At 37.3% G+C, this 27,271-nt stretch overlaps 1 protein-coding gene across 2 annotated transcripts in view; it reads left to right on the top strand.

The window, feature by feature from the left end:
• GREB1 (growth regulating estrogen receptor binding 1) overlaps positions 1–27,271 on the top strand; it is a 58,145-nt gene that overhangs the window by 8,995 nt on the left and 21,879 nt on the right. Inside the window, exons 4-21 of one of the 2 annotated variants that reach the window (XM_074864702.1) lie at positions 3,876–4,058; positions 4,374–4,517; positions 5,831–5,956; positions 7,859–7,981; positions 8,858–8,995; positions 9,179–9,364; positions 9,927–10,283; positions 10,993–11,121; positions 12,634–12,759; positions 13,220–13,417; positions 13,508–13,688; positions 15,534–15,726; positions 16,316–16,452; positions 17,794–18,133; positions 19,664–19,779; positions 20,475–20,674; positions 22,499–22,588; positions 24,608–25,224. In XM_074864702.1, coding sequence (XP_074720803.1) covers positions 3,876–4,058; positions 4,374–4,517; positions 5,831–5,956; positions 7,859–7,981; positions 8,858–8,995; positions 9,179–9,364; positions 9,927–10,283; positions 10,993–11,121; positions 12,634–12,759; positions 13,220–13,417; positions 13,508–13,688; positions 15,534–15,726; positions 16,316–16,452; positions 17,794–18,133; positions 19,664–19,779; positions 20,475–20,674; positions 22,499–22,588; positions 24,608–25,224 — 3,584 coding nt within the window. Of the gene's footprint in view, positions 1–3,875; positions 4,059–4,373; positions 4,518–5,830; positions 5,957–7,858; positions 7,982–8,857; positions 8,996–9,178; positions 9,365–9,926; positions 10,284–10,992; positions 11,122–12,633; positions 12,760–13,219; positions 13,418–13,507; positions 13,689–15,533; positions 15,727–16,315; positions 16,453–17,793; positions 18,134–19,663; positions 19,780–20,474; positions 20,675–22,498; positions 22,589–24,607; positions 25,243–27,271 lie in introns of both variants that reach the window. The other variant, XM_074864701.1, reaches the window with a different exon arrangement.

Below are 27,271 nucleotides of genomic sequence, written 5' to 3'. Positions count from 1 at the left end.
ACTCTGCAAAACAGATTCAGCTTTTTGCCTTTAGGAAGGTGTTTCTTGGCTTTTATGTGACTTAAAGGAATGCTTAGATGAAGGAAGCACTTCTGTGATAGTGCAATATTTACTGTTTCCTAATGAAAGCAGCTATCGTGTACCACTCCCAAAAGTTTTTTCTCTTCTGTTTTTTTTTTTTTTTTCCCAATTCTCACTCTTAAGGAGAGTGTGTCATGGTAAACGAAGCAGCTATTCACTCATCATTTTCCTTCCCAAAAGACCAAACAGCTGCCCACTTTCTTAGCAGGAAATAAGAAATCTTTTTTTTTTTTTTTTTTTTTTTTTTTATCAGTGGGTCCCTGAGGTCAGAATGACAGAGGAAAAGATTAGTTTGCTTGCATTGTAAGCTGTGTGTAAGATGAAAACACTGTAGTATAAAATATTGTGGCTGCTTCTGTTAAAATGTGCAATGTTCTACTGGGCTTTTTTAACAATAGTGAGTTTTTGTACAATGGAGCTCTTCAGCTTGACCATACTGATTTTATGAATTTAGGACTTTAGTCTTCAAATGAAGTGAGACTGAGTAGGTGGGAAAAATGTGGAGCATTGTCAGTGTATGTGTGCTTTTTCTTGTGAGTAGAACTGAAAAGAATAAATACTTTTGCTGAAAAGTTGAAAATATAATAATTCTTTGTTTAAGCAAGCTGCCAACTTTCCACAAAAATATTAACATCACTTAAAAGCCTGTTATTCATTTAAAAGAGAAACAGAAAGAAATTTTTCTGCCAATTTATGAAAGATTAGATTATGAAATATTAGATGGATAGCCTTCCATCCTGAAGTCCTCTCTTTATCCCTAGCACAAGCTCACTGTTGATCCAAAGGAACCATTTCCCCACTGAGAAGGTAGGTCAGGTTTCATACCCTTTTAGTCCAAAGCCCTCCTTCTGAGCACAGGGTCCCTACTGTGGAGGAGCTTTTTAAATTATGGGCAATTGATGATTGTGATGTGAGCAAATTCAAGCAAATGCATATGATAAAATACCAGATACAGTCAAAGACCTTCTGATTAAACAGTCTTGAGTGGGTAACAGCCTTAAGTCACTACTGAACTGAGTGGGATATGCACTGGTGACCTAAAGGTGAAAGACTTTTAGCCCCTAAAGTCCAGGCATTGATTTCTAATTCTCTTGTGAAATCAATCCCATGACATAGATATATTGAGTCACCTTATGGCTGCCCCGACTCTCCTGACCTTTGTCCTATCTATAATGTATGGAAGAATATTTAATGCAGCTTGTTTATGAAACAAGCTGTCCCCTCTGTCAGCTGCTGCCTTGGGCCATAGCGTATGAACAGGGCATTCAGAGAAAGGAGGATGATGAAATGTTTGGGTTCTCTGTGTTACTCAATCTGCTGCATAAAGTGCTATGAGTGAGGTTGGCAGAGCCCTGCAATGAGTAATGATTCAACAGCATTTTATTTCATTGAAATTATAAGATCATGCTGTGTTCTATCTGTGATGTCAGGACTAAGCTGCATTAACAACGCAATGGCTGTCATCAGAGAGTGTCAGAATGAATGGGATCGAAAATGGTGTTGGCAGGAGCTTGCAAGAAAGGACTCTTAACGTGACTCAGAGAAGCTGGGGAAGCTTGAGGGGAAAGATGATAGTTTGACTTAAAAGAAAAGTTAAAAAATAAACTTCTAAAAGTTCTCCAAGTACTTTGCAAAACAAGCAGAGAATTAGATCTGTTTAATCCTTACTAGGCCTCACCTGTATGCTATATGTGGTGTAAACTAATTTTCCAGTAGATCTCACAGAGTTAAAAATATGTGATTGGGACAAAAGGTTATTTCAGGTAGAAGTTATTGCTAAATCTGGTTTAAGCAGATGATGATTTACAAAAATTACCAATAATGACTGATCTAAAGTGCACATGAAAAGTTTTTATGTCCACTGCCCAACTTCTGTTGAACAAATATTTCTACCTGTGGCTTTGATAAGTGGCTGGACACTCCCAGAAAAAAACCTAAAAAGTATACAGGTACTTCTATTTTACTTTTGGAAATGGTCCCTTCATGCTTGTATTAGAAAACACGTAAGGGCTTGTAAGTGGCAACCAGGCAAAAATTGCAGTGTTGCTGGTCATGCTCAGCGTGCTGCCAAATGTATGGGAAGTTTTCATTTACTAGCAAAAGCATTTTTCATGATTTCTTAATCTGCATAAAATGCATGCAAACTCTACAGCTTTTGCCACATCCATTCTAATTTTGTTTCCTTTTGTTGTTGCTTTTATTGCAGCTACTGAAGGCTCTGTGATGTTAGACAGATGCTTTTGTGCTGACTGATATAACACAGAGGATTCTGCAGAGTCATGACTTGTCCTGATTTTATGAGTCATAATGACCTTTATCATCCTACCGACCAGGATCAGAGAGATAATAGACAGCTTTCAATAGTTGTTAGCCACTTGTTCCCATGGCTACCAGACCAATTTCCACACGAACTTAGGTTTTTAATAAATTCTTCTGAGCCATTTGAAAACTAATGAAAGTGCTCGGGTTGTAAACCAAGCAGCAGGTGTTTACAAAGCATTATATTTCAGTGCTTCTATTTTACAGAAGGAAAAAGGTATTGACCATTAATTTGAAAAATTAATTTGTTTGAAATATGTGATTGAAATAATAATTTTCATAAATGGCTCTTAATCTACCATATTATTGATCCTCTACTCCAGTTATTTATTTCCAATGCTATTGTCCGTATGTTATGTGAAATATATTTCCTTTATTTTTGCCATTTTCCAATTCACTGAACATACCCTTTCCATTTCAGTTCCTGTGATGACACATAAAAATGTTCATTAGATATGATTAAAATAGAAGAAAACTTCATGCTTTAGGTCACATGTAGGGAACAGAGAGAAAATTTCCATGTGGAAGATTATCTTCTAATTGCACACTATAGGATTTCTTTGTAGATAATAAGTATTTTCAGACAGTTGCATTGGTCTGATGCAAGATGAAAATTTCTTAGGAAATACTTTGGAAAATAGACAAAAAAAAGTTGTTTAAGAATCAAAAGGCAGACAGTCAGTTGTGCAAGGAATGCCTTTTATTTACGATGATAATGACATCACCATCATGAGCCCCTCTTTGAGGCTCAAACTGTATCTCAGAATGAGAGGAAATGGCAGTATCCCTGGAAATGCCCCATCAAGCCTGAGTACAATAAGCTTCTTTACGTGCAAGGACTATGCCTATAAAGTTGCAGACACTTTGTTTCCGTAATCATAAATAGTTTAAACTGCTGTGAAGTGCTAACACAGTCCAGCCATAATTGGAGAAAGCTACTTTACATTATTAGCCCAGGAAGGCTTTAGTATTTTTTCCTCTCTAAAAAAGCATCTGTAGTAGGTACTTGGTACTTAGTTCTAGTTAAATATAATAGATTAAATATACTTGATTTCTTGAGAGTTAATTTCATGTTTAATTTCAATGAAAGCTGAAACAGAAGTGAAGATGTACTTTCTGTGGTTTTGAATAGGGCTGGGATTAAGCATGTGATTCAGTGTTCTTCAGTCAGAGACTGGTTTAATGTTTTACAAGTAGGTAGTAAATAGGAATTGTGATCTTTTTCTGGTGGGAGAAAATGAAAAATATGGCCTATTTTAATTGTTCTGTAAACATGGGGCTCTGTTCCTGCAATCTGATAACAAAAGTGCAATACAGTGGTCTTGATGTAATTTTTTTTGGAGGAAAATGTTGATAAAAAGTTCACTCTGAAAAATATATATACACAGCTTTTCTTCAGGAAGGAGTCGTGTTTGGATGTTATTAATAGTGACCCACCTATCTCACTGGATTATATGTATTGTTTATTTTATCAGGCTTCTCTGGCAATTGTGTTGGCTGTGGCAAGAAGGGTTTCTGCTACTTTACAGAATTCTCAAATCACATTAATCTTAAACTGACCACTCAGCCCAAGAAACAGAAACACTTAAAGTATTATCTGGTCAGGAATGCACAGGGAGCTCTGACCAAAGGATCTGTGATCTGCTGGAAAGGGGCAGGTAAGATAATGAAGCTGTCTTCCTCAAGCTCTGGTTTTCATCATCCAAGCTTAGCTGTTGCAGGGACTGGCATCCGTGTAAAACCTAAGACAGATCAGTTGAAAGAAAGGCTCTTTAAAGCTAGGTGATTACTAGAGCAGCTGTAAAAAGCAATTCACTGACCTAACATGAGGATGGCATGTCTGAAGACATCAGTTCCTCCCTTTCAGTGCTGTAGCCTCTAAGTAATTCATGTGTGAAATTATCAAATCAAATATGCAGAGAAAAAGCAAATGCCACTGTTGTCAGGGGATAAGAAGTTTCTTTTTTGTTAAGAGTTCAGAGGCCGGCAATCTTCATCCAGCACCTGCTCAAGCACATTGTTCCAACTGCCAGAAAGTTCGGGCCTCTCGGGGAGCACCACCAGTGAGCTGCTCCCTGCAGCAAACCCAAGTGCTCCAGCTGGGACTCAACAAACAGGTACTGCTTAGAGGGAAAACATACTGGGTTTCCATGTCCTCTTACTCTTCTGTGCATGCCTATTTGTGTGTGTGAATGGAAAAACAAACAAATAAGCACACTACCACATAAAAGAAGTTAAATAGGTTTAGAGGTACATTACAGAAAAGAAAACAATCATACTTTGAAGGCTTGTTGCTGTTCATTTTTTCCTCTCAGGTTTATGCATAAAAGGTTAGCAAATAATAAAATAGATGTTCTGCAGCTTGCTCATAGCTAAGGCAAACCAAAATTTTTAAAAAGCCATTATTTTTAAAGTTGCTGAGAATAGGTATTGCGTTCTTCCAGTTGTTGCTTGCCTGGTCACAGATGACAAATGTCTGTAACATGAACCAGTGTCATTTCAGCTTTTTCTTCTGATCCAGTCTATTTTATGTTATGACCAAAATCCTCTTTACCACAGGCATCATATAGCCATCAGCTGAAAAGCTTTTGAATTTTTTCTTCTGCTGAGAAAAGTGGCTTTAATATTAAAAAACAAACTAATGATCAGTTTCTGTAACTTTTTTTTTCTGTAATAAGAATTCTTTCCGAAACATTTACTTTTTCATTAGCTTGACATAAATGAAAGGTGATGGATGACAGAGTCTAGAGTGATCTCTCTGAGCTTTTTCATAATGAAAACAGCTCTTTAGTGTCTTGTGACTGTTACAGAGATTCACACAGAAGAACTGAGGCACATCTGTTTGTGGTTATATTCTCTCTGTGAGATAGAAGCCTATTATATAGTTGTGATCTGGAATACTGGTACCCCTCCAGAACAAATCATCAATCTCTTTATAATAGCAGATTGGCATTTTTTTTGTCAAAGGTTATATATAGAAAAAAGCTACGTTAATTACAAGCATATTAGGCTTGAGGAAACCTGTCTTTTTAATGCAGCAGAGTTAAAAAGAAGTTTGGAAAGAGGGTGTCAAATTGGAATGGAGGCTTAGGAGATTTTTAGTAAATTTTAAACAACCTCTCTCACTCTTTTAGTTGGTTCCTGAGTAAACTTCATGTAAGAGCTAGAGTCCACTTGCAGAGAAGCTAAAGGATCTGACATATGTATTTAATTGCAGAATCTGATTTTACCCAGGCACTTAACTGGGAGTCAAACAGCAATAATCTGGTACGAGATCAGAACTGGGTTTGTTTTATTCATCATTGCATTCTCTCTAAGCAGATCCTGATGTCTCTATTAAAGTAAATGATCAAGTGATCAGTTTATTTATCAACCAGGGATCTCGACCTAGAAATGTTTAATGTAAATATTTTGGTTTTTTTCTTCCCAGCTGCAGCCATAGATCACACCCCTTCAACAGCAGCATTCAGTTCAGCAGTTTATAACGGCAAAGAATCACCTAAGCAACAGTTGGTGAAAAATAACCTGTCTGCTCTGACAAGACCTTCGGTGTTAGGTATTTGTATGGACTTGTTATATTTTAATAACCCTAAATTCTATATTTCATGGGTATAATAGAAACATTGAACAAATGATATCATGATCGTAATTTCCTATATGAATAGAAATGACTATTGTCTTCCAAGTCCTTTCTGACCATAACATTTTTTCTGTGTTAATTTTCAGAAAACAAATTGTTTATATGTTTTCAGCCATAGCTTTCTTACAGTTCATATTATTAATTAGAAGTTTTTCGTTATAATTACAGTTCATTCATTTAATAGAAGTACTGACTAGATTCTGAATCCCGATTCTTAAAGAATGTGTCAGTTTGCATCAATCTCACCAGCAAGTTTTGTGAAGGAAATTGAGAAAGATTTATAAGTAATCACTCATAAGGTAATTCCTATGTTGCTGTTCACCTTGGGATGGAGCACTAGACTTTGACAACTGGCTCCAAATTGAAGAAACTGTCCTCACTTCATATTATCAGATTTGTGTTAACTGTTTTCTGTCACAAACTGTATTCTGTGTCACTGGCTTCTTTAAGCAAGAAAGTTAGTCTTCACTACGGCTAGAAACATGCTATGGCTCTATTTTTGAATAAGTCTTCCCAGGTTTCCCTCCAAGCATCACAGCCAAATTCTTTTTCTCTGCCCATTCAGGTTCTTGATCTCTTTCTTCCATGCAGCAACATATTCTTGCCAAATTATTTCAGATGAATTACATTCACATATCAACATATTTGCAGGAAAGAGTATTTTCAAATAAAAAATTCTTTGTATTGCTTTAACTATCTTGTGACTTTTGTTACAGTATGCCAGGAAACTAAATGAAAGCCTGAGTAGAACAAATGGCTAAATACTGCCCTCACGTGGTAAAAGTTTAAAGGACAAAGTCATCTTTGAAAACCTTTACGTAAGGTTTTGCAAAGTGAACAATCTTACTCTAGATCTGAAGACTTCAGGTTTATTTTTCATTTTAATATCTTTTGCAAAATTAGCCCCCCTTTTTCATATAAGATTCTTACTCTGTCTTGAATTTTATGTGGGACTAACCATTCTGCCAGGAGATACAGCCTTGCCGGTGTCAAATAGTGTTACGACCTCTGCAAACTCATGTCCAGAAACAGAAATAGCTCAATCCTGCCAGATGCTGAGCAATTCCTGGAGGACCACTGACTCTCGATAATTAGATATACGTAATGTTAGTGGAAGCGCATCATTATAGGAGTTCGCAGGAGTGCACGAGAAGATTCAAGAAATTAATGAAAGAAAATCCAAGAAATTAATCATCAGGATCTCCTAGAAAAATTCTAAGAAAGTTATGTTTTTGCAAGCAAATGTGTTGGAACTACACGTGGATAGGAGGAAAGTACAGAAGTAATTTTCTAGGAATTAATATGGAATAGCATAAAACCAAAGATGGTGACTAGCAAGAAGTGACAAAAATCCTGTAAATGGGAAAATTGTTGAAAAGAACTGAGACCTTTATTAACGTTACCCTGAAACCCTTCAGAATTTTATTTTTCATGATAAGTTACATGAAACACTGTCATGTGTTCAGAAATAAAAAGAGCAAAATTCCCCGTGTTGTCTTCAAAATATTAACTTAGAAGCATTCTTAGTACATGTCTTGTTCTTACTATGTTATTATTAATACAGAGTAAACACTGGTATAAAATAAGTGAAGTCTACCTAGATAATTAAGAGTTCCCTGCACCAGAAAGTTCCCAGAAATTTATGCGGGACATAGCAAAGTAAAATAAAAACCGTAAAAAAGGATTATATTCACAGGGTTGACCCTGTCTACCACAGTACTTAACACACACATTCAGTCTATCAGAACATTGAATTACCATGCACAAAATGGAATACATTTTATTCTAATACTTTTCTGAAATATTACTGTTATTCAGGCACTTTAACAAATTCAGGGCCTCCAAAAAAGCGCCATAAAGGTTGGTCACCAGAATCTCCATCATCTACTGAAAACTGGAACTTGCAGCTGAACCCACAGGTTCCAAACAGAATTAAAAATGGTAAGCTATACCCAACATAATGGTAATGTTTGTTTCATTATTCAGAAAATAATGGGGGAAGAGAGGCAATATTCTAAAGATGCATGCAGATTCGCATTAGAGTTTTGAAAAGTGTTTGGTACGTACATGCTCAGAATTATTTATGTTCATTTCCATTAATTTCTTTTTGAGGCCCTGAGCTTAACTCTCATCAGGATCCAGTCATCAAGTCATTATTAAGAAATCCTAACAGGTGTCTGTGTCCATCTTTAGGCACCAAAACACCTTTGGGGTGTTAAAATTAGTGTCATAACTCAGGTCAAGGTACCATTCTTTGTTTCAATTATTTGTCAGTGTTCTTGGCACTTGGATCTTATAGTCTAGATACAGACTACAGTGACATGCAGTGAAATAAACCTGCTTACCCAAACATGTTTTCTTCTAATGTGCTATTGCTTAAATTAAAAATGCTGTAAAGAAGTTACGATAGAGCAAATGTTGAATCTTAATTTTTTCTTTCTTGCTGTTGCAAGAAAACCTATTTAGAAACAGTGAAGCTAAATATATCATACAGAATACACAAATTGTAACTATTTGTGCACTGATATTACATAAGTCGCTGTATTCTTGCATTCATAGCTGGAACTGTTTGTTTATAAACATTTCAAAATCTTTAGATGCGTGTGTGATGTTCAAGGTCACACCAATGTAATTAGTCCTCCAAGAAAGTTAGCATAATAGTATGGGCTGTAGTAACAGCTCATGAAATGTGTGATGTAACCATAAAAAGCATTTAACACTGATACCAAATGTGGCTATGAGATGATGTTAAATAACTTTTCTTTGAGGAAATCACTATTAGACCTGACTCGAGTAATAATATGTGTAAAATCTTAGATGGAGGAAGCCTATCATCTTTACCACATTCTGCTTTGGCGGGGCCAGCCTCATCTCCGATGGTGGGCTCAGGAGAACCGGTCTCAGTTCCTGACAACTTGCTGAAAATCTGTAAAGCAAAGCCAGTTATTTTTAAAGGTAAAAATCTCAACCCTGCAACAAGACCTTGTATCTTTTCTGTAAGAGGTGTAAAGATACATCCTACTGCTAAACACTGCTAAAGCTGTCACTTTTAAAAGGTTTACTATTAAAACTGTTTAATGTATACATGGGAAATTACAAATTTTAGTGTGATGTGCACAAACGTCATTTATTTTGTAGGTCATGGAAACTTCCCATATCTCTGTGGGAACATTAATGATGTGATAGTGAGTCCTTTGCTGTACACCTGTTACAGAAATTCACAGTCTTTATCTAGAGCATATGAACAATATGGTGCCTCCACAATACAGCCTATTTCAGAGGAAATGCAACTCTTACTGACTGTCTACTACCTTGTTCAACTAGGTAAGATTATTTTACATCCAGATAGACTGCAATGAATATATTACATCCCAGCAAATGAGAAAGGGAACATTAGGGCAGGACAATATTAAATGTCTTGGGACATGTGATATTAAACAATTTAATTAGTTGTAATGAAACAAAACTAAATAATTAGTTCTTGAAAACTAGGCAGATTGAAATATAATCATAAAAAGTTAATTTTCTATAACCTGGGACCTCAGCAACTAAAAATCAAAAAAGGAAAAGAGCTGCAATTCACTGCTCTTGCATACAGTCTGTGGTTTAGAAGTATTATTATGCTGAAACAGGCATCTCTCAACCTCTTAAATACTTCTAATTACTGATACTTAGGTTCCAATTAGGGCAGCTTTATCTGAGTATCACAAGGCACTTCAAAATGAAGAATTTGATTCACATCTGTTAAAGGCAATAGAGTCATGCATGCATACATAAATTTGAAACATGATCATCTCTAAAAAAGTACATATTTTGAAAAAAAAAGTTTTTAACTCAACAGTTTTGTTTAATTGTTTCATAATACTTCCCTCTTAATTTTTTTTAGCCTCAGACCAGGTCCCTTTGATTGAGGATTTGGAACAAATATTCATGCGTTCATGGCGGGAATCACACCTGTCTGAAATCCGTCAGTACCAACAGGCTGTTCCACAGACCTTTCCTCAGCCTCAGGTGCCCAGCCAGATCGCACCAGTGACTTCAGCCCAGCTTCCCTGGCTGGCGGGCCTTGCAGCTAGCTCCTGTAACGATAGTGTCCATATCATTGAGTGCAGCTACTCTCTGGCTGAAGGGCTTTCAGAAATGTTTAAGCTACTCATTGAAGGAAAATTAATAAAGACAAACTACGTGGTGATCATATGTGCCAGTAGAAATCGAGCTATTGACTCCTGCATTGTGATAACGGGTAAGATCCGAAGGGTGTATCTCCAGGCAAAGCAGAGTAATTCAATGCTATGAGGAGTTTGGCTGGAGTTTCAATAAGCTCCCTCAGAAAGCAGAGCTTTGCCCAACAAGTAATGGGTTTTGATGAACCCAAGTTGACGCTGCATAGTTGGGTTTCTCCCCAGCAAGTCATATTCTGCGTTACCTGTTTTCTCACCAAGGCATCCCAGCCAACACTACTACGAACAAATAATACTGAGTGACAGCACACACAGTGCATAAAGCTCTCCTGCTCTGTGTGACTGGGATATTACTGCGAGCAGAGGACTGAACATATTTTTTTAGCTTCCAAAAAAAAGATGGTCTTTCAATGTCGTTCTCTTCAACAACCTATTGAGGACTATGCTGATAATTAAAGAAATTATTTGACTCGCCATTCAAAGATTCATTAGGAGTGTAAGATAACTGACAATTCCTTTGACTATTTATATGGTCTTTTTTATATTGTATCAATAAATATTTCTTAAACTGGGAAAGAAACACAAAGAATTATGAAACATGAATCTATCTTACAGATGTCTGGTGCATACATGCATAGGAGAGAGAAAAGACTCATCTCTGCCATTTTTGTGTGTGTGGTATTCATTTAGCTGGGTAGTATTTTTATTATGACTTAGAACATTTTTAACTTTAGTTTGAAGTGCTTTCAAAATTACTTTTTTGTCTTTTAGGAAAGTATCAGGCAAGAGTTCTGTCTGAGAGCATGCTCACTCCTTCAGACTACCAAAAAGAAGTTAACTATCAGCTGGTCACAGGGAAAGTGGAAACTCTGGGGTCCTTCTTTAGCACACTCTGCCCAGGTACCTAACAGGCTATAAAGAGGCATGTTTCCAAGTCCCTGAAACTTTTAAGTCAGAGAAAATAGCTGTGCTCATTACCTTTCCAGAAGCAAGACATTATTAGAAATATATAAAAAATGCAGGACAAAGTTGTGAAAATACATTTGAATTGAAATTCCTTCTGAAAGTGTCAGTTTCTAAAATCTCTCAGTTTCGTAAAAATATGCCAGCAAATAGCTGAGCATATTATTCTTAGTTATGCAAATCCATCCATGTACTATGCAAGTCCATATCCATATGAAACTATAAATTTTTTTGCCCTAAGCACAGAATTCACTGAGACCATAATAGAGTTATTTTATCAAAGGATTTGCCCTTTCAACTTACCATACTGTGAACTTGGTCATGGTGCATGGGAAAGAGAGGAAAATTGCAGAGTCAGGGTTACTGGATCATTTTTTAACTGAGTGTACTGAGGATTACTACAGGCAGGATTATCTGGGGATAGATCTAGCCACAGGGAAAGTTAAACTGTATCACACAACTAGAGCAAATGCAGCATATTTGTCAGTGTTAATGGGATGTCACAGTCCTCTTTGCCATTCACTTTATGTTCGTAAATCTGTACTTAGATCACAAGAACCCTTTTGGATGCGTCATGATATTTTGAGTGGTCACTTAAGAGAAAGTCATTTTCCTTGAACCACCGTGTAGTGTTATGTTAGTGTTTCTACTCTTAGTATCTTCAAAGTATGGTTCTCAAAATCACTTTTGCTATTGCTATTGTTTGAGCAGAACAAGTAAATGAACATCCTAAAAATAGTTGCCATCTATATCCACTGGATGGCACTTCACGGGGCAGACCCTGCCTTTCTGAGCTCAGTGCAGACATGTTCAAACATCTTTTCAACTGCTGAGAAAATACTAAATACTCAGGACAGTCATATTGTATTCTCTGCATAGCTTTTGTCTGTAAGCAGGTCCCTTGCTGAATAGAATAGGATATATTTACAGATATGTATCGTTCAATAAAGCACACCTTGCTTGCTTCAGCATTGTGTATAGCTAAAAAATCCTCATATTTCTCTTTCAGCTTTATAGGGAATTATTTTTCTTTCTCTCAAAAATGTTAAAGATTTTAAAATATTTATCAGATTTTCCAAAGCTTCTTGTAATCATTATTAGTGAACAGTCTAGCGCCATGATCTGAACATAAACTAAGCCAGTTTCATGTCTTTGTTGTTGCTGATTTGCATCAGGGACTTGAGGCTAGTTTTCTACCATCCTCCATAAATGCCCTAGCCAGTGGTGTGCAGAGCTGATGTACCATTCCCTGCTCTGATTTGCATTTTATTAGTGATATGCTGTAAAAACAGATGCAATAGAAAATAACAGGAGGGTTCCTGTATAAGTCAAGGGCAGGATAACTAGATAGCAATATAAAGCTCTTTTAAGATCTACAAAACAAAATCAGTATGAAATGCAGCTCTTATTAACATGGATGTTTATTCCATTATCCCTTCAATTTGATAGAGGGTGACATTGATCTTTTGCTGGAGAAATTTTATCAGGAAAACCAAGGGCACATATCTTCAGCGCTTTCTGCTTCAGTGAATAAACCAACAGCGCTGAATGGAACTGGAACGGCTGCGTGTACAAGTAAGGAGGATTTTCTAAAGAGGTAACAGAGTAGGTACTTGAGACCAGGTGTCTGGGTGTGCAGTTAGATCCATCTGGGTGGAGTCCTAGGCTCTTGAAGGTGAAGGTCCTGACACAAACAGCAACTCATGTCTTGGAATAATCAGATTTACTGATGGAATCTCTGCTTCATTCCACTGGGTATTGTAGTCTCTGAAGCTCGGAGTCTTACTTCTGTGGTAGCAGAATGCTATCGCACAAGTTCACTTTCAGCTCTCAGACATTTAAGAGACTTACAGGACCAAAATGACCAAATGCAGAAAGATTTCTTTGCATATTCCATATAGTTTTTCATAAACTGCAACTCCTGTTCATAAGCAAAGTACCTTAAAGAGTAGATCAGTCATTCTTTGCCAGACTAATATTTTACATTAGATTAGACTTTGGGCATATATCTAAACAGAATTTTGCCTTTTTCCAGGTTATGAGATTGAACGACATCAGATTCGTCCATTCCAGCTAGCAGTGGCTCAGAAATTGCTGTCTCATATTTGCTCAATTGCTGACTCCAGCACTCAAAATCTTGATTTGGGTTCCTTTGAGAAAATTGATTTCTTGATTTGTGTTCCACCCTCCGAAGTGACTTATCAGCAGACTTTGTTTCATCTCTGGCACTCAGGTGCTCATTAGTTAGCTTTATTTTAGATTTACAGGACATTGTTAAATTCATTTGTATCTGGAAATACTGACATTTGTTCCATTTCTTTAGGTATTTTATTAGAACTTGGATTAGAAAAGGAACATCTTACAAAGCAGAGGGTGGAACAGTATGTTGTGAAACTAGATGCAGAGGCCCAGATTAAATTCAAAGTCTTTTTACAAAACTCTATGCAGAATCCACATACACTGTTTGTCTTAATCCATGATCACGCACACTGGGATCTAATGAGGTAAGAAAACTGTAACTCATTTTTAGAGAAATTATTATTGTTTGCATTAGCTCTCAAGATCAGCTTTCTGATTTATCCCTTCCCTCATCTTTGTTTGCATCTTTCTGCTAACTCTTATCTTCCCATGCATTGAATAAACGTGTTTTCTTTTAAGGTCCTTCATGACTTATTCTTATCTTGCTTATTATATTATGCCTCAGTGGAACATTTCAGCTTTTCTTGCTCACCATTCTTATCTTCTTTCAGCCACAACTATTTTTTTTTGTCTGGTTGTCATTTGTTCAAAGGAAAGCTTCCTGTGAAAGTACACAGAGCTCATTATCCTCTGTCAGTGTCCTCTGGGCTGGAAAACATGCAAAAACCCTCCACAGTGAGTAGACAACTAGTGAGCCAGCACTGCTGCTTATTTCTTTAACTGATTGGAAATTTTCCAGTACAATATTTTTTCTATCCAGAATCACTGATTTGTAATAATGGAAAGCTTCTGTGGATACATAGTAATGTCAGGTAGACTCCTCAGAGAAGCAGGGAGATTTCTGTCCAATGTTTACCAAGTTCCCCATCAGCTCACTTGCATAACTCATTGATTCCCTCACAGAGCCCCATTTCCTTGGCTTCTCGACAACCTGCCTGCTCAGAAGTTGGGCTGCTTTTGCTTTTTGGCTCCTGAGACACTGGGAAGCTTGGAGAACACACTGAATTCCAGAAACACCAACGTATTCCAACTTTGTGAGCACAGTAGTGTTTCTGAAACTAAAAACTATGGAATCTTGCTTGCGAATGAAATGACAAGGTTTTGTCTTTCACACTGGTCAGGAATGGTGATTTTCACCAAAACTTTGTATCTGCATGTGAGGGTTTCCTGTTCCAACTCCTCTGTATCTGAGGGACTTGCATGGCCCGTTACAGCTATCACAGCCTTTCAGGCATTTATTTATATAACATCCTTCAGTGGTAGGGAAATACCTGTATTGCTGCTTAACTCTGATATTTTTTCCTCTTATCTAATAAAGATATGTAAGTGACAAATACTTAAGTGACTGTTCTGCACCGCAGGATTCATGCCACCTAACTCAAGTCAGTTAAATGAGGTGCCTAAAACAGGAGTGTAATTGCCTGGGATTGCCCACATAGTCACAACTGAGACACGACATCTCTGAGGGTTGACTTAGATCATGGGCGGGCACAACCACTCTTGGAGTTACTTATCTCTCTCTGCTGGTAATAGAAGGAGCTTGCAGAGACTAGGCTTGTAACTTAGTCACTGCAGGTAGATGCCAAAAACTAAATAGCATGAATGTGGACTGAAGTTTTACACCAGAGCAAGGAATTGACTGTAGGTTTTCCATGATGCTAGCATTTGCCCTAACAATAACTATTTTTCCCTTTCATAATAGCTCTATCTCAGGTAGTTTCCCTATGTTTTCCTGTTATCCTGACTTACTGTGTCATTTTCTATCTTGATTTTTGTAGGTAAGAATTATATTTTCTTAAGGGCAGCACTAACAATCTGGCCAAAGTTACTACAGGACTATGTGCCTGTTGGTAACAGTCAAAACATCAGCTTTCTTTCATCCTTTATCTCTCATATTCTGGTAGCTGTAAGGGACTGGTAATTTGCTGTCTAGGGAGTTTGTCAGACTTACAGAAATTTTCAGCTGCAGTGAAATAATTTGATTTTTTTTTTTCTATCCTTCTATGCAACAAAAGCAGAGCAAAGAATAGAGTCCTAACTTCCTTGTATGTGTTTAACTTCAATTTCACATCCAGGTTAAAGCTATTCCACTGACACAAATGTTTCCTTGTGCTGATCACTTTGGAGAGTTTTGGGTTTCTTTTTTGCAGTGCTATGCATAGCCTTTATCCTCAAACAGAACTGTCTACAGGAGTTGTTGATAGACTGTTGAACTGCAGGGAGGTGAAAGAGGCGCCAAATATTGTGACCCTCCATGTGACTTCCTTCCCCTATGCGCTGCAGACACAGCATACCCATATCAGCCCTTACAATGAGATCCACTGGCCTTCTTCATACAGCAATGTAAGATGGATGCTTTGAGGTGCTTTTGTGAGCTTTTCATAAGTTATTTTACAATTACATACTTGATGAAACTGTGGAGGCCCCATGATTTTTGTAAACAAGAATGAAGTTTGCATGGCATCTTTATCTTGTTCAGTCTGTGTTCTTTTCCCTTTGCTTGTCCTGTCATTTCTTGCCTTTTTTCTTTATTCCTTTTATATCTTCTATAAACTGTAGTAGTTCTGCTAAAAATCTTTGAGCTACGTAAGAGGAAACCATCTGAAAATCTGTCTCTAGTGCATTACTGCATAAATATATGAACATTTATGGATTTTCTTCATATGTGTGCATATTTATTCCATACATAGATATCCTGTCTGTGTACATGTATATGGGGAGAGAGAGAAAGAAGCAAGGAAAAATTGGGTCAAACTTCTGTTCTCTCAAAAAAATTCATTCTTTTTCTTTCTCTCCTTGTTTTAATGTCTGTGTAGATATATGCTTATTAGAGAATGCGATTGCAAATATATCAGATACCAATGGTTAATCAATTGTAAATTAATAATTGATAGACTTTACCATTATATTTTTATTGCTTCATTTGCTTTAGGGTGTAGATTTATACCATGAAAACAGGAAATACTTTGGACTGTCAGAATTCATTGAGTCCACCCTCTCTGGACATAGTATTCCACTCCTTCGGTACGACAGCTCTTTTGAAGCAATGGTCATGGCTTTGGGAAAAAGGTATGGTATCCTCCTCTGTTTAACACAGAAAATTCAGGAGGTGTGTTCCAGTGACTTGAGTTATTACCTAGAAGCCTGATTCTTTTTTTTTTCCCTCGCTGTCTCACAGATCAACTGTGTATGCAAGGGCATTTCACTCGTTCTTATTTTCTCCTTCCATCTTTTTTTTTTTTTATATATTTGGCCTGTAATCTAATCAATCTAGGCTGCCTCTTACTATGAACACACACACACAGTTTAGCCCAATTTAGAGTGTGTTCTTGCTGTGACCAGTAGCTACTTCTATATTATAATAATCTAACATTGCGTCATCATGTAATTTCAAATGTGTTATTACTTTTGTCCAATGTTATCACTTGCTGACCCTGGCTGATTTTAATGTGTAGAATTTGGGTATACTGTACTTGGACCACAAAGAGAAGTGGACATATCACTGTGGTTTGTACACTTAAAACAATGATAAAAACTTCAGAGCATCATCAGATCTTGAAAATACATAATCAGTTTTCCTTGATCCCTGTGAAGCAAGTGTAGAATCCTGAAAAAGAGTAGTGACACATTATGTGCATGCGTGCAGCTGTGGATGAACTCTTTGGGATCTGTAAGAAGAATGAGACAGGACAAGTAAAATCTTGTGAATTTCTATTGCTAACTGGTAGACTGAGCACGTACACAGTTAACTGCTGGGGTTTCCTACAGGGTGCTTTGGAGCTCTGATCACGCATATCAGGCACTTTTCTAAGCAAGCCATGGTTGCTCTTTTTATTGTGCATCTGGGCTTCATTTCTGTGAAAACCAGAGCACAGGAACCTATTGCATATCCACATCTCTCCCTTCCATAGACTGGGGACTGAGACAGGGTGTACCTGGGCTTGGGAACCTGGAGTGCTCATTGGATTCAGCTCTCTTGGAAACAAGAGTAAGTTGGTTCAGGGCTTCAGTAAGAAAAAAAGAGAAACACCCCCCACCCTGCCTTAAGAATAACACGTAATGAAGTATACTATTCTCACAGTATTTTGATTGATGATATTACTGAGTGCCTTAGCAAATACTCTGTGATAAATTTTGTAACACCAGTAAAGTCTTGGTAACTTAAAGTGATGTAACCTTACTGGACTACTTGCTTAGTAAATCTTTACTAAGAAATGGAGAGACATCTGTTCTGATTGTGAAATGATGCATTGCAAAGGCTATCCAACTGCAATTTGGTGAGTTTCTGCTGTATAATAGCTATGAAGGATTCTTTACAGGATAAAATCCTGAGTTTACTATATGTTGTAAAAATTAGCTTTTTCACTTTAGCCTTTAATACTTCACTATTTAATTCACCATTTATTTCAGGTTCCCCAGATTACACAGTGCAGTGATAAGGACTTTTGTCCTCATACAACACTACTCTGCAGCTATGATGGCAGTGTGTGGTCTTTCTCAGATGAAGAATTACACCTCAGTTGAAACTCTGGAAATCACCCAAAACCTAATAAACTCTTCAAGACAATGTCCTAGTGGTCATGGCCTCATGGTAGTGTTGAGAATTCCATGTACTCCGCTGGCTGCAGTGGCATATGAACGTCTGTATAATGTAAGGGAAAGACTAGCTCTTGAAGATAACTTTGAAATAATCTTGGGAAATCCTAATTCTGGAATCACAATAGGGAAGCACTTTGTGGAGCAACTAAAGGTAACTTGCAGAATGACATATACTGGGAAGCTTCATTAGATGGGTAGGTGGGGAGACTTTACTGGTGAGAATTATGGTCATGAGCTGAAGTGTGGGTCTTACTAGTAAAAAAAACCCCTACCATAAGGAGCATGACTTTTATCTTTTAGACATACTGTCTGTGATGCCTCTACTGTCCTACCTCTGGTTAATATTCAGTGAAATATTAACTAATACGGCTAGAACCTGACTTCCAGCAACAACCCTCCCAAACAGCTGAACTGCTTTTACCTACAGGGACCATGACCAATAAGGAAAAAAGCCAAATAAAGTGGCCGCAGTTTTAGCAGAACTTTCTCACAAAATCATCAGAGTGCAAATAGATTTTAATCAGTGACCAGCTGAGTTATATTATTCTTGTCACCAGCAGGTGGCATGAAGGCACCAGATCAGTGGTGCTGGTTATGGGTCCTAGAGCACCCTGGTATTCACAGCTCAGGACTTTATGCATTCTGGACCATGTGTTGGTTTATAAATTAATTTATATCCTTTAGATCCAGAGTTGTGGTCATCTGTTTAACAAAAGCCTGTGATACTCCCTTGCTTTTCATAAAATTACCATCATCTGATCACCAAAGCAAAAATGTATTTACATTCTACGATGGTGTAATATATATATGGTACACTCTGTACCGTGTCTGATTCAATACATGTTAGATGCAGTCATTTGAGATCCAGGGCCTAATGGTTCTGTAAATTAGGCATAACTTATTCTGAAAAATCAGTATTAGTTCTGAATTACATCCTGGTTGTCTTCTCTGACATACATAATAGTGGTACATGTACAAATGTCAGAGGCTGAGTTGTTGTACTGTTGGTCCTACTGTGTACTCCTTATCTGTAGATCAGTCTTAGAGCAAAAAGGACTGACTGGTGTGAGCAAAGCAGTACAGCCTGATGTTAAACAGCCAAACAATAGATCTAGTTATCGAACTTCTCATGAAGTTATCAGGAAAACAGATAGCTTTTGGGGAGAGCAGAAGACTTCAGTGGGTAGCAAATGAGGACACTGGTATATGTGCTGAACACTTCCAGCTTTCCCCTATTCCTCTAAGGTGAAAAAGTCTCATTCCTAGCTCATTTTCTTCCTTAGACTCAGACATCCAGACATTATCTGCCCCAAGAAGCAATCCTCTGTACTCTTCTCTCCCCCAAAGCTCCTACTCAGCTTTACTGTCCATTGTACCATATACACTCTACCCAGCTATGCTCTGGCCTCAGTGCTATGCAGCTGGGAAGCTGGGAGGCTTTTCAGACTGGAACATACTGTCCCAACCTCCTCAGATTTACAGCAGGCAGATTGCTACCTGTAATGCTCTAGGAATTGTGCAATCTACCTATGTTGAAATCAGCTCTGCTCTGTGCCTTCCCTTGGTGGAACATCCATCCACTGTACAAATCGATTCATGTAATGGATGATCAAAGTATGTATTTCTGTATTTTTATTTGTGCCATATAGATATGTCCAACAGTGTTTCTTACCTTATACAGGTCTGGCAGAAAATTGAAGATGTAGATTGGAGGCCACAGACTTATTTGGAACTGGAAGGTTTGCCTTGTATATTGATATTTAGTGGTATGGATCCACAAGGGGAGTCTTTGCCACGGTAAGAAGATCCAGTATTTTCTCAGTGGCAGTGTTTTATCCATTGCTTACCAAATGTCTAAAGATTAACTGTGTAATTACTTGTGGGAGAAGAAAACAGGTTTCAGTGTCAAGATTTTTTTCCCCATTTTTTGGCAGTTTTTATATCATAAATACAAACCCTATGTCATTAATGATAATTTCCTTTTTATAGTAAGATATAAATACCTCAGAAAATATTATGATTTGTCCTAGTTTAGAGGAGAGAATAAGGGTATGTAAAAAAGAAAGTATAGCTGCTTTAGATACCCTAGGGTAGCTGAGACATCTGCGTGATGCTGGCATATGTGCTACAGAATGTGTGGAGAGATCAGTGCCTTCTGGAATGACAGGATGCCCTGGGGCACTAAATGCTTTTGTATGTTCAACTGAATACCATTCTGTGTGTTAGGCTTAGAACCCAAATGATTATTCTTTTTCTTATGCTGATGCTAATGTTCAGTGCACTAGATGAAGCTGCATAACTGGGTTAAAAAAAATAAAAGTGTATGCACCACAGTGGTAAACTTATTAAGCACGGAAGATACACTGTGTTATATCATCTCATCTGTAGTTTAAGCAGATTATGAAAAAATTCCCCTTTGGCTGTGTTTGTAAAAGAAATAAGGGAGTAGATTACAGTGAGTTTTCATACGAGCCCCTCTTGTTTCTCTCTAGATCACTGAGATACTGTGACCTACGTTTAATAAATTCATCTTCTTTGGTAAGGACAACCTTGGAGCAAGAACTTGGTTTGGCAGCATATTTTGTGAGCTCAGAAATTCACACAGAGAAAGCAGTTGTGAATGATGTGTTAGAAAGTGACCCAGAGAAACTAAGCAGCACTGATAATGAAGATGAAGAAATAGCGACGGAAGGTATTATTAGTAGTGATAATAAAAGAAGCTGTAAAATGATTGAGCTGTATTAGAAAAAGCAGGCTTGTATGGATACCTACTTTGTGAGGGTTTCTAGAGATAGCTTTACTGAGTGAATTCTGCTCCTCAGTTTTGCTTCATCTCACCAAACCTGTGTTTTCTCACCCTCCCTGCCTGGGGACTGCTGCTGCTGCACCATTTTAATCTCTTGCAGTTCTGCTGCTGCATCTGTTCTCTCTCTCTCTGGTTTTTTGGCTCTCTTCTCTCCCCTCCCTCTGTACGTCCTTTGCCTCATATGTTCTGGCAGCTGCAATGTGGAGCTTGGCTGGCTACATCTAGTGATGCTCACTGTTGGGAGTGCTGTACTACTGTTTTGCCCTCCCTGCAGCAGGGAAGTGTGCGCTTTGCCGTCCGGGAAACAGTGACCAGATCCCCTCCCTCACAGCACGGGCAGCTCCACCTAAACTGTCCCTGACTGATGATACCGAACCTATGCTTACATACTGACAATGATGAAGATTCCTCCCAAGGAAACTGTGTATAGTACAGCTGAGTAGTCTCTAGTTTGTAAGGTATTAGATAGTATGGCCAGAAAATATATCTGAACATAGTAACTTCTGAGCACTGCTTGAAAATGTCCATTAATTCAAACTGATAGTGTAGTGTTGGTGACTTTAGCATTTCTTAAGAAAGCAATTAGGAACATATAAATGTATAAACAAACAACAATAATTTACCCATGAACTGTTGGGGGGTTTTTTGAGTGATAGTTGATGGGCATCATCAGTTATCATTAAGTTCTTTACATTTTTGTTCACTGTCTGTTGTGCCTTGTAACTGTGGAAAACAAGGGATTTTTATCCCCATAGGTTATTTAAATCTCAAGTTCTTGCCTTCATTTCCTTTTCTATGCTATGAGGAGGAAGATAGCTGGCTACTGTTCACCTATTAAGTTCTTACTCATTGATAATAAGGATAGCAGAACAAGCAGAACAAAAATATTTACTTTAATTGGATATGTACTTTACATAGAAGAATGAAATACCTGAGGTCATACTCAGACTGTCTACAATAGAGGCCTACTTTAGATGTGATGACTACTTCTGTCCATTTAGTTGAAGCATGCTGAGATTGTATGTGATCTGAGTCAAATGGGCATCTAAATTGTCAGGTGTCTAAATTGTAAGGCTGCTTTCCTAGTCTGTGAAGTACGGTATGCTCCTCCAGAGTTCAATTCAGAACACCTGAGATAGACTTACAGTCTTAATTTTTCTGCTGGCAGTGTTTATGTCTCTGTTTATCATGGTAAGACTCTATAGAAACAAGTATTTTAACTTAGAAGCCTAAGCTAGGAACCTCAAGTGAATATCCTTGGTGGCCATCCAAATGTGGATTTTCATCACCAAAAACTGAGGTATAATCTGGCTGTAAAGCTGTAATGTATGGGGTAGGATGTAATTTCATAACATACTGACAAAATAGAGCTTGTTGGCTGTTGGTTTACCTGACACTGGTTTAGTGAGGAAAATAAGACAAGGGTAGAAAGAGAAAACATGGTTGAGCCATGCCTAGAAATTACCAGCTTCTGGCTGCAGCATTGATTTGGTGAAGCTACTGCAGCTCAGCATAGTTAGATTAGGACATAGGCTGGTCCAATGGTAGGAACAGATACTGCATACTGAAAACAGAGTCAGAATGAGGACAAAACCCACACAAACTCTTGTGTACTTTTCCCTACTTGTATCTTGACAATGTAGCTGTGCTTTCTTACAGGCTTACTTAAATTATATTTTTTGTTTTCCCTTACTACCATTCATGAAACAGGTTCTACTTCAGAAAAGAGAAGTCCTATGAAAAGAGAAAGATCTCGTTCCCATGACTCTGCATCTTCATCTCTCTCTTCAAAAGCTTCCAGTAAGACCTTAAGATCATCTCTATTAAGTTACATTTAGGACATAAAAAGAGACCTTTTATTTGGTTTATTAGATAAATAATAAAAGGCATAAATCACTAAGATTTTGATAAAGCCTATTTTAGTGGGATCACTAAAGATAACTTTAAAACAAATAAGGATCAGACTTCTGAAATATAAGAAATAAGATCATTTCTTGCTTGAAAAATAATCATAGGGTGGGGCGCCTAAACCAGGCACTTCTTCAATATGTGCTACTGGGGTATGAATCCTCAGTTAGTACTGTGATGGCTGAGTGTGTTCGCTGAAGCCATGACAACTTATGAAAAAGAAAACATGCTTCACATTTTTTGAAAACCTTTTGAAAATCTGTAGGAGAAAAAGCATGCTCATCCTCATTGGTATTTTTGGTTTTGCTCTGGAATGTTCACTCATTAATTTTGCACTGTTTGAAAGCTCTTTTAGAGGTGGATAATTTTTTAAATCCTTTTTAATCTGCAAAGGGATGTAGAAAGCATGAGGCAAACTACTACATCCCTTTGATAAATTTCTTTGCATTCTTTTATGCAGATAATATTAAGAGGAGAGTTGAATAAAAGTGGGGAATATAAATTTTACTGTAACTTCCTAGAAGTCACAGTCTCATGCAGCATTTAAAAACATGCTGTTTTTTTTCAGTGACAGTAAATTCATTTTGATCTAATTGTAGTTTTCAACATTGTGACGTGCATAATTGGCCTATGATTTCTTTTCTACAGGCACAGTGATGGTTAAAAAAGGACAAAAATCTTGAAAACATTTGGATAAGCTTCATCAACACTTTAATTTTCAAAATGTTTTTTTTTTCTTTAAAGTTGGGCTGTTCATCAGTTCCACAGTGTCCATGTGACGTGCCTGTGACTTTGTGGCCTCAATTTGTCTGTGGTTAAAGAAATCTTTTTTCCTTTCTTTTTTTTCTGTGCTCTTGGATACTGGTATTTTGAAGGATGTCACAGTGGTTTTATTTATAGCCATTCATACTGCTGGTGATATTTTTGTATTTATTGCTAATGTCCTTTACTGGCTACTTTAGATTAATATGCAGCTAGAGTATATCTTACTATGTCTTGAGACCAAGAGAAATTATCAACTTTTATTAGTTCAAAATATGGGGGTTTTTTTAGAACCAAGACTGTTGTTTTTACCATGAGAGGAAAGCTGTGTTTATCTATGTTTAGCTTCAGATAAATATTCCTAGTATCATGTAGAGACTGATTCCTCAACCAGTTCTGAGTCTACTCTGAAGACTGTGAAGTATTTGCATCTCCTCTTTGGAATTCACTAAGCATTAAAGATGCTCAGAACCACTTAAAACGAGGCCTTAAACTTTCAAGAAATCTTATTAATTAGAACATAGAAGGTAAAAATATACCACTTTCAGAAAATCAGCAATTAGCTGTGGGGTATATTTACATGACATATTCAAGGCCAACATTTGTGAGTTCAGTATGTGCTCTGAACTGACCAAAAGCTGTATGAATGCATTAATGCATTATGTAGCACCAGAGACTTGAGAGCCAGGTTTTATTAGATCAAACTACGTGCTGTAGTGATGCAGACACATGAGCTGACTCAAAGGACTGTTTCTAGATGTCAGTCTGTGTAGACATTTCTGTAGTCTGATGGGGCTATAACCTGTGAATATTTATTTTCTTACATTCTTTTAAATGATGATTTCAGTAATCTTGTATTTGTCTGGTGATGAAAGTATCTGATGAACACTTCAAGCAAGGAATGAATGAGAGAAGTAGAGGACAGGACAATCACTGACATCTTTCCTATGCACTTCAGTGCTTTAAAAGCCACTTTCTGCATTAAGATGTATATCTGAAACTAGTCCCATTAGGACTTCTTGTATGAGAAAGGTGAAAGCAAGAACAGGAGTGGGATTGCAATGTTTGTTGGATACTCTATCCATGTTAACCCATGACATTGACTAGCAGAGATAGTTGCACTGTGTTGAAATACAAACTTTCTTTTAGTTACAGCATTCTGCAGTGAGTCGTCTCCTCCTTTAATAGCATCAGGGGATACAGCAAAATCCCCCCACCAAGTCCTAAGCAACAGCACTGAAGAAAATACAAATAACTATGAAAGGCAGAAGCAGAAAGTAGACAAGGGGGCACAAACAACAATCAGCAAACACTTGCCACCGGTAACTGAACAGCTGGATATGAAACAAAACATAAAAAGTGCCCAAATTTCCATCACCTCATCCTCCTCCTCACCTTTCTCCTCCTCTTCTTCCTCCTCTGCACCTACTCATAACTCCTTCATCCTACAGACCTCTCAGTGCTCCATGACCAAAGCATCAAAACAGCCTCCCATAGTTTTCCTGCCCAAATTGGTTTATGACATTATTACTTCTACGGACAGCAGTGGACTTCCCAAATCATCTTCACTCTTGCCTTATCATTCTGTTATGTGGGCAAGTTCTTTTCGTCCTCTTATGAGTAAGATGATGACTTGCACGGAGCAGTCTCTATACTACCGCCAATGGACGGTTCCCAAGCCAATCCATATGGACTACAACAATAGAAATGAGGGCAGAATGGACACCTTTCATCCAAGGAGGCTGCTGCTGAGTGGGCCACCACAGGTGTGTAATAAGAACAAGGTATTATCATTGATTTATTTTGTTTAATTTTATCATAATCTCAGAAGAAATAGATTAGTTATTATCATTCATACTTGAAAGGGGTTTTTTTGGTGGAGAGTAAGTTGCTTATATTTTATTTCCTAATCATTTCTAATGAAATAATCTTCCTTTCTTTACTGTTAGTCTGAGTTTGAAGATGATGAAGCTGTAGCAGTGTTCATTTTCTGTCAGTCTCTCTCCATTAAAATGTTTTAAAAGATAGTTTGCTCAAGAGATAGTTTTGATGTATAATTTCAGTTTGTTAAAGTTGAAAATGCATTTACATTTTAAATAAAGATCAAAGATCTTCACAAAACCACTTTCTTATGATCAATCTGAAGACAGCTGGGAGTTTGTAACTAAGTTATTTTCTCAGTTTCCTCCACACAGCAGACAGAAATAGAAGCTGTTGTAAATAATACATGCAAGAAGTCCAGTTTAACATTAGAAGAGCCATCTTTCCAAGATGAGTAGCTGAGCCAAGAGTTCTAAATTACATTGAAAAGATATATGAAAATGCGTATAGTTCGAAGAAGTTCCTTCTTTTCTAAACTATCTAAGAATGTTAGCACTTATCTCTGAGTAAGGTATCTCATAGTTCATTGCACATGTTACATGCTAAACATAATAATTGTGCCTCTCATGTCTGCTGAAATACGAAGCAACAGGATAGGAAGAGATACCATGCCTGCTGAGAACACATATATGTCCTGTGAACTTCAGAAGTCAAAAAGGATAAATCCAAACCAAGGCAAAGACCCATATTGCCAGTTACTGTAATGTCAACCCAAAGAATTAATCTAATGATAGTTACTGATTTAACTTGCCTCATGATCCACTCTTCTGTGCCCATGCATTGCAAAAGGAAACTCCACATTGCTATTTGTTAAATGATTGTATTCCATTGTACACCCAAATTTATTGTGCAGTAGAGTAGAAAGAACATAAATGGGCTTTTCATACTGGGACTTCCTGCAAATTTACAGTAACCTGTAATTCATAAAAGTACTCTGATGAGCAGTTTTTCAGTGTTCATTCCTTTGATCTAAATTGTCCCTGTTTGCCAAAGATTGAGGTATTATGTGATCAAGAAACTGGATTTCATACTCAGCTGCAGCATAAAACCAAATGCATTCTGGAAGAGAGTTGTTCATTTCCATCTCAAAGTAAAACACAGGTTGTGACAGTTTTTGTAAGAATTGTATATGTATACACATCAAATCCACAAAGATACTATTCCCAAAACCACACTAAGTATTCAGATTAGCTGATAAGTAATTATTTCTTTGCTGTTCATTTGGTTATGGGCCACAAATGTAAATCCATGATTCTCAGACGAGTCATTCAGAGAGTTCTGCAAGCATACTATACACCTGTGAGGAAGTTTTGATGCTTCACACACTTGGTACTTGCCATTTAATGAATTACAATTAAACAGGCAGCTTATTTATTCATCAGCTCTGTTCCAGGGCATGGTATTCACCACTTTTTGCTATCAAACCTTTTTCTTTTTTGAAATATTGACCCCCTGTACAGCAGTGAATTTCAGCCTTGATATCACTTCTTTTACTTGAAACTCCATCTCTTCTCCAGCTGTCTCCACAAGGCAGGTTATCTCCTAGTCTTGCAGGGGGTCATACAGTTAGATCAGTTCCTAAAGGACACTTCACATGTTCATTAATTTCTTTCATTTCTTCATTTCTCTTCTCAGTTCTTTCTGAAGAATATAAGTTTCACACAGAACAAATTCACACATATCAAATCAGGTGTATCACGTCTTCTTCCTAAGATGAAAATGTAGGGGTATACATTCATTTCAGTATGTGGAAAAAGACAGCAGCTTTGCTTCCTTCACCATTTTAACCTCCCAAATTGCTAAAATCTCCTGTAAATCAAACAAAGAGCTGTAAAAGTAAGTTCACTGTTTATTGGTTTAAGGTATAACAATGCAGCATTTCTTCTAGGGAATTGTTACAGTAAAATATACAGAAATTAGAATTACTCTTCT

This window comes from Strix uralensis, chromosome 3 (genome assembly GCF_047716275.1).
Source record: "Strix uralensis isolate ZFMK-TIS-50842 chromosome 3, bStrUra1, whole genome shotgun sequence".
NCBI classification, from domain to species: domain Eukaryota; kingdom Metazoa; phylum Chordata; class Aves; order Strigiformes; family Strigidae; genus Strix; species Strix uralensis.
This window is presented reverse-complemented; position numbering and strand designations above follow the sequence as displayed.